General features: G+C 37.2%; 1 protein-coding gene across 2 annotated transcripts; it reads right to left on the bottom strand.

The window, feature by feature from the left end:
• Positions 1-697: 697 nt before the first annotated feature.
• Positions 698-3,897, bottom strand: LOC111077397 (putative nuclease HARBI1). 2 transcript variants are annotated; one of them, XM_022371669.2, is made up of 3 exons: positions 3,465-3,897; positions 901-1,594; positions 698-831 (listed from the first exon to the last, which is right to left on the bottom strand). In XM_022371669.2, the coding sequence occupies exons 1-3, from the start codon at positions 3,786-3,788 to the stop codon at positions 716-718; spliced, it is 1,134 nt and encodes a 377-aa protein (XP_022227361.1). In that variant the 5' UTR covers positions 3,789-3,897; the 3' UTR covers positions 698-715. The 2 variants fall into 2 exon arrangements, with proteins under 2 accessions (XP_022227361.1, XP_022227362.1); XM_022371670.2 differs by lacking the exon at positions 3,465-3,897 and adding an exon at positions 2,716-2,890.
• Between the last annotated feature and the right edge of the window lie 4,307 nt (positions 3,898-8,204).

Raw genomic sequence — 8,204 nt, 5'->3', positions numbered from 1 at the left:
CAAAAACTTGTCGCTTTGGTGGAGCTCCCACCAGTGGTTTTGGCACCACAGGCCTAGTACCTGTGATGGCAGTATCCGATGGTCCTGGACATCTATTAGCTGTTGGGAGCGAAACTGAGGGGATAGTTAAGGGGTTGGGTGCGGACTCGATGGACACGAACTCTACAGACATTTCTAACTGCATACTCTCCGAAGTGACGCATTCGGCTCCCGAATCTGCATCACCAGCAGCGATCGTTGCCCTTGGAGTAGCAAACGTAATCAACTGCTGCACTAAGGGAGTGGTCGGAGCAAGTTTTTCAGATGGCGGCGGACATGAGGCAGTCGGCACTTGCAAGTCCCGCGGAGTAGACCTCTTGCGCCTCGGAGACTCAGCCAGCAGCTGTAAACTGCTGAACTGAGTGTCCATGGCCAAGAGCCGATCATATTGCTGTTTAAAGCCTACGATCAGCTCTTTGAAGCCCTTCCGCGTCTGCCTCATGAACGAACGCATGTCGTTTTCCACAGCACGGCATTCCTCACAACTATAATGCAGCTGAGGATTGGTCATAGGCTTGATCTTTGCTAGCAGACCGGCGTGCCATGCCTTGTCGAAGGCTTGGTGGATATCCAGATAAGCCGCCACGACGTACTGTTTCCTGTGGAACCCGTCCAAAATGAACTCTGTTACCCCGTGTGGCTGCTCCAGATTTTTTAATGGAAACAGTATGGTTTTTTATTTGCATCCGAAATGAGTTTTTATAAATTGTGTTCGATTACTGTGTTCCCCAGATAATGTTATCCCATTTAGTGAATTGAAGGATTTAAAAGGAGAATTACTGGTTTCCGTATCTAAAGAGAAATTTTGTGAACAAATTTATAAATATATATAAAGCCAGAAGTTTGAAAATACTATTTTACCAATGCTAGGGTCCGACCAATCCATTGCCATATTATGCAATATAGCTAGGGCAGTTATTGTTTGCTTTACTGAACCAAAAGATCCAAATACCTTACTCCCAAGAATACCAAATCGAAACATCAATATATTAAGGCATTTTTTTGCAGAGGCATATGTAACCGAATGGGCGTGGTTATAAAGCTCTTCCTGTAGACTTTGTGGAATCTTCACTGGAGTGAAGAGGCATGAAGAACAGGAAAATGATTCATTTCCCAATAGTATACGACCACGAAATTCGTTTTGCTCGAACCGCTCTTTAATTTTTGATAAGGAGAACATTTCTGTATCAGTGTTTGGAGAAACTTCTTCTAGTAGTCGTATATCCAGGTCTCTTATTTTATGGTCCGCATCACAAACCAGTTGCATATGAACAATCTCTTTAGTGTTCGCTTGGGATCCCCTTACGTCATCTGTCGCATGAACTCTTAAATCTGTTGATTGAAATCTTACTCTTGTCTGTAGGAGTGTACCAATCACTTGCGGCATATTTGCCAATTCTTGAAAGGAACGCATCATTCTTTCCTTTTCGGAAAGTGTCGCAGGCATTCTTATGTAGCGCGATGCTTTCGATGATAGTACCGAAGCAATGCGTCGAGTGATTTTTTTCAATGTTCTTAAGCTTACACCATGTGCCATTGCAGTCAATTTTGGATGCTGTTGAAATGAGAAAAAAAATATATTTCTTATAAAAAAATATATTTCATATGAATAATTATAGTACGAATTTTGTATGTAGGTAGTAGCTATTTATAATGGACTAGTTTGGTGGGACTGGGGCCAAACCTACTAATACTGCTTATTCAATACTACCACTCTACCTTAGATTACCTTGGATTACGAAATCAAATGTAAACTTCATGAGAGCTTAAACGTTGGAAAGGAATGTTTTTGCACCCTGCCCCAAGCTAAGATAAAACTCATCTGCCCCATACATTCAAAACCCGTTTGTTGGCAATTGATGTCTCCCGACACATATTTTGGATTGAATCGACTGGACCTTGCGAAAAGTAAATAAAACCAAATCCAAACCAACCAAAGTAAATAAAACCAAAAATTGACAACAAATTTATTAATTTTTGGATTAAATCTAGCTCATTTACCACGGCAACCAGCTCAAAGCTCAGCTCCAGATACCTAACTTAAGTTCCATGAAGCATGTTTGGAGAAATTTGGATAAAATGATACGGAAACCAAAAATTTAATCGATGGAATCGATAGTGCATAGGGCACCAATACCTTTGGGGGAAAGGTTGTGTCCGAGGCCTTTTAGACATAATTATGACTGAATGCGGCAAAAAAAACACTCAATTGTACTTTTAGCTATAATATTTAAATATTACTTAAAGAACCTAACCACTAAGCAATTTATGTGCGTAAAAAAGGCCAAAAATGGGCTGTTCAAAATCCAAATTTTGACTTTTTCATGCGAGGTGGCGTCACTGTTATTGATGTAGAAGACAAACAACGAAAAACTGCAGATAGAGATTTTAAACTTAGGGAAAGGTAATACAAAAACATACTTTTTTTAAAATTCAAGTCAAAGTTGAAAAACGCCCCAAAATTAGGTTAATATTCTAATGATTTCATATATTTCATTCATTAGACATATGATATCTCCAAATAAATCGGAAAATAGTTCTTGTATAGAAATTTTAAGTTTATGAGATATTTTTTACAAGGTAGATGACTATTAAAAAAATATTTTGAAATACGTTTTATAATAAAAAAATGTGTATTTTTTTTGTCAAAAAATTATTATATGTAGTGATAATAACCATTAAAATTTATTTATCGATGGAAAAAAACAAAGTTTAGCAAATAATGCACCGCAAACAGGAAAATATTCACCGGAATCAAAGTTCAACTTTAACTATTTATTCTAGACATTGTAGCCCCATTAAATCTTGCAGACTAAATTTTGAAAGATTTTCTTATTAAATACAGTTTATTTTATGAAGACATCTTGATTCGTTCAGAAGTTATTAATTTAGCAAGCTGAAATAGCCGAAGGCCCCACTGTGCAGTGTTTGACAGCCCTGGAAAGGCCTACTTTATACAACAATACTAACATTTTCCGTATATTCTTAAATTTTCTAATTTTCCGCGCAATTTTCGTAATTTTTTTTTTTCAAAAGAATTAGCGAAATCGGTCCAGCCCTTCACGCGTGATGTCTGGACCAAGGGAAATAGGGATTCATTTTTATATACATACATATATATGCATAAATAACATATAGCATAAATGTTGATCTTTGATACAAAATAATTTTTTTCTGTTTAATTTAACTGTACGGCAAGTTATAGGTGTTTAAACTAGAGTGTTAAGGGTGTACGAATAATGTGTGTGCTTACTGTATGTACTATATAAATAAAAAAAATAGCACAATACAAAATTTAGGTAATCTTTAAACTTATTTTCCATGGTAAATTTTAGAATCAATGTAAATAAACTTTTTGATATACTTTAAATGTATACATACATATGTATGTTTGCATGTACATACAAATCTTCATGCATACATACCTCAGTTCCACCCCAAAATCGAATCGCAGTTAAAATTTGCAGCTCTATAGGTACTTGCTCTCTTTCCATAGGTTCATAACAATCAATCTCGAGGTCATCCCGAACAATTTCAATAATACGGCGAACGTTTTCCTTGGTGTACCGATATTTTTGTCGGAATTGGTGTTCGTTTATATGAAATAGTGGGTTAAATCGTATATGCTGTTTCCTTTTTGAACAGTTAGCCATTCCTTTAATTATATCAGCCGAAAACTGAAATCTTCGTAAGTTTTCGACATATTGAAAGTCTTTTAAAGACCGTTCAAAGGATTCTATGTCTTTCATATTTTGAATTATGTTTATTCTTCCAACGCTTTTCTAAGTTTTATTTTTAAGCCGGGTATCCAGCTAAAAATACCTGACAAACTTGATATAAAAAAACTGTGCCAGGAATAAGAGCTGGCAAAAAATCGATTCTTTGGTTTTGGTGTAAGCATCGATTCTTGTTATGGGAATCGATTTATTTTTGCAAAAAAAAGTTCATCACCAATTTACCACAATTCAAGTCCTGTCTCCAGCACCACGGAAAATTCCTGCCATGAATTTGCTTGTCATTCCGTGAGGGTGTGGAACATAGCTAAAACACGGTTAATAAATCAGCTGTGTTTTGTAAACAGTGCCAGCTGTAAAATTCTGCTAATATTAAAGAAGGAAAAAAATGCGCTCTGTTGATGAAGTGATTGTGTTGGTGGCGGCATATATTGTTGCAAAACAAAAAAGAATAATTTTCATCTCTCTTTTTGGTTTTGTGGACAGTTTTTGCCTACATCTTGAACCATTCACTTCAGGAATAATTGTTGAACATATATTCCTGACCTGGGTGTCAGCTGTTCTCTCAGTCCACACACGGTCCCGATAGGCAACTATCGATATAAATCTGTGGATTCCGCTCGGGTAAACGTAAACGAAACATTCCTGCCACAGTTTTTTGTATATGGAGTTTGAGAGGAATTTTTCGATTTTGCGGTGCTGCATACTATGCTTCAACGCGAACTTGAGTGAAGCAAAAGGGTAATAACTATATGACATTAGACTAAGCTAGGGCTCGGCAACCGTTTGAGACGGAAGAGCCAAAAGTACAAATTTCCAAAATTTCTCAACCTTTAAAGAGCCACTCAAATTTTTTAATCAGACAATCTCCTGCTTTTACCTACTGCGTTTTACGTTTTCAGCCAAAATTCGCAAAAGTACGGTTAATTTCCTTCTGTACTGTTCAGCCAAAAATTTACTGCTGTTATACCCATGCGTTAGTGCCAGCTTATACAAAAAGGGCTCTGCTTTTTTTAACAGAAACTTATCGATAACAAAATCGTGCTGCCACAGCTATTCGCACGAATTCACTATTTGTTGCTGCCCTGACCAGTTTTTTCAGATACAATTTTAAGGTTTGTCTAAGAAACATATATTTATAAAACGGGCAAAAGCTCAATTGATATGCATTGAAAATGTTCCGTTTTTTTCCTTTTGCAATTAGTAGGCTGTTTACAGTGCGGCTGCGTCATGCTTCTTTGCGTCTTGCCTGAGACGCAATTTTTTTAAAATAGGTTAAGCATAGGTCCCTAGTGGTGGCAAAAAGTTGCGTCGGCCTCTGATTCATGTGCGTCTATTCGATATATTCGATTGCTTTTGCGCTTGACAGCACATTTTTGCACTTTTCTGCCTATCAGCGCAACTATCACCACTGATAACAACAAAAACTTGTAGATCAAAAATTAAATTTTGAGCCACTAAAAATGTATGGTTGTGCAAAAAAAATATACAGAATATCATTAAATAAAATACTTGAAACTGATTGTATTATTATCATACGACATTTTTGTGACCCCGTGATGCCATTAAGACACTGCTGGAGACGAACTTCGATGATTTTCATAATTTGAAGAAGAACTCCCACAAACTCTACAAAGAAATGTCTTAAAATAATAAATAAATTCTCTTTCGTCCATTTTCTTGTCGTCTTGAATAATTCTGTTGATTTCTCAAAATTTGTTTTCTTTTCTTGTCATCAAGCATCCAAATCTAAATCAAAGACCCACGTCTGCCAATGTAAACGTCTTTTCTGCTTCATTGCGTCTATGCCGATATCGATAGCAGACGCGCCCAGTGTAAAAAGGCTATAAGATTCGTTTCGTTGCAAGGAATTTGTTGCCGTTTTGAAAACGGGCATATAGTATATCGGAATTTTTTTTTTTGCGACTGTTAAAACTGAAGCCTTCCCGAATATTATGGTTTTTGATGAGGATTAGGTATCTACATTTAATTTTTGGTTTCGATTAATAGTTTTTAATAAGGGAAAATATTTATTGATATAAAAACAATGCGTACTTTTCCAAAACATATTTATTTTATCTGAATGTATGCTGATTACTGTCTGTACATTTCATTAAGAAATTCCATAAACTGTCGATTTTAGACTGATTTTTACAAAATGCCTCAATAGCTCAACCCCAGTGTAAATAGACTATTAGAGGTAATGGATGTCATGTTTCAGCGGTGACGCGTGCTGTTGAACATCGATATTTTAGGCAATGATTGACTAGTGCTGTCATTTCAGGATGGCAAATATTTTCAAAACTGTATGGGTCAGTACCAAGTCTATTTTTCTGCTTGCAGTATATATTTTCAATTAAGTAGAATATTTTTTTTATGGGTTTTGTCATTAAAAGGCAGGCAGGAACCAGTGGGTTCTGGAGCAATAAAAGAAAACAATGGATCTCATCGATCCATCGAAAAAATCAGCAATGCTCCATTTATCGCAAATCGCAAAAAGTTACGATTTGGCAGTCAGATCACGCAATAAAGCGTGCTCTGGTTTTAGTAAATCGCAAGATTTTTACGTTTTAAATCGGTAGCTAGTGATCTCGCGATTTCAAAACTAATTGCACATAGCAAAGGCCTGTCTCCAGCACTGCGGAAAATTGCGGCAAGGAATTTGCTAGTTATTCCGTGAGGGTGTGGAACATAGCTAAAAGAGGGTTGATGAATCAGCTGAGCTGGGTATCAGCTGTTCTCTCAGTCCACACACGGTCCCGATAGGCAACTATCGCTATAATTTTGTGGATTCCGCTCGTGTTGCTGGATACACACTCCAGAAATACGTAAACGAAACATTCCTGTCACAGTTTTTTTTATATGGAGTTTGACAGGAATTTTTCGATTTCGCAGTGCTGGATACTATGCTTAAATAAAGCTTGTATGAGCGGGAAGAAATGTAAACAACTCCACTGATGTTTTAAGTTTATATATATACAATTAAAAATGAATTTTCGTATATCCTAATATATTTAATAAATTTATTTCTAAAGGCCCCAATTTATCTTCACCAAAATCACTAACCATACAGTATATAGATGTGCCAGTTCATACAACGAAAGGGGCGCAGTTGAGTTTGCAGCGTACGTTCCCAGATCTTCGGCTTTGGGAATGGCCGCGTTCGACTGGCAGCAAGCATGCATGTGTTGTGTACGTGTACACTCCAAAATATATGATTGTATGCATAGAATAATTTTTAGCTGCCGAAACCGACTTTGTTCGAGATTTCAGTTTACGTAAACGTGTGTGTGCCATGTATTCACACATACTGTGCTTGTGTGTGGGCTCTACAATTTTTGGACGCTTGAATTGGTTTTTCGTTTTGTTTTGAGGGCTAATGTGATGTACCGACCTATTCAGGGCCGGATCAACCCTCAACCGGGCCCTGGGCAACCACCAATCTGAGGCCCGCCTTTATTTTGTATTTTTCTCAGTGGCTATTATTTTTATATTTTATATATTTTTTATTCATTATTTGAAGTTTTGTTTTTTCAACAAAATTTTTCTGTTATCTCTAGGGAGGCCCTAGGCAACTGCTAATCCGGCTCTGGACCTATTCCCGTCGTCAGACTTTATATTTTCTTGGTGTATTCTGTCGCTCGACTCGACGCGGGTCCGAAGCCGAAAGCAGAGGCAAAGGCTAACCTAAAAAAAAATGGAAGAAATACCCCGCGCGCCCGTCGCAACAAAAGCTTTTCAAAACAAAACGAAAAAATATTTTATGAACGCTTTGAATAAAATAGATGTACACATCTAGTAGAACATTTTCCAGATCTTTAGCAAATCTAAATTTCAAGATAATTTTAGTTTAGGAAATATGAGCAGAGATCCTTTATTTTTATATATTGTATTTATTTCCCACCCCCACCCACTCTGCCCATTCCTCATTTATGTTGCGGCAGGCCAGGTCAGGTCGCTACATCACATTAGCCCTCAAAACAAAACGAAAAACCAATTCAAGCGTCCAAAAATTGTAGAGCCCACACACAAGCACAGTATGTGTGAATACATGGCACACACACGTTTACGTAAACTGAAATCTCGAACAAAGTCGGTTTCGGCAGCTAAAAATTATTCTATGCATACAATCATATATTTTGGAGTGTACGCGTACACAACACATGCATGCTTGCTGCCAGTCGGCTCGTTGTATGAACTGGCACATCTATATACTGTATGGTTAGTGGCCTCACAGAGCCGAAGGCCCTGGGAGCTGGGACAGATGCCAGTATGAACTGGCAAAGATAACAGAGCAGAGATAACACTGCTCATATCTCCTTAACTAAAATCATCTTGAAAATTAGATTCGCTAAAGCTTTGGAAAATGTTCTACTAGATGTGTACATTTATTCTATTCATCCTGAAAGATGACACAGTCGGTATGAGAAA

This window comes from Drosophila obscura, unplaced genomic scaffold (genome assembly GCF_018151105.1).
Source record: "Drosophila obscura isolate BZ-5 IFL unplaced genomic scaffold, ASM1815110v1 contig_9, whole genome shotgun sequence".
Taxonomy (NCBI): Eukaryota; Metazoa; Arthropoda; class Insecta; order Diptera; family Drosophilidae; genus Drosophila; species Drosophila obscura.
This window is presented reverse-complemented; position numbering and strand designations above follow the sequence as displayed.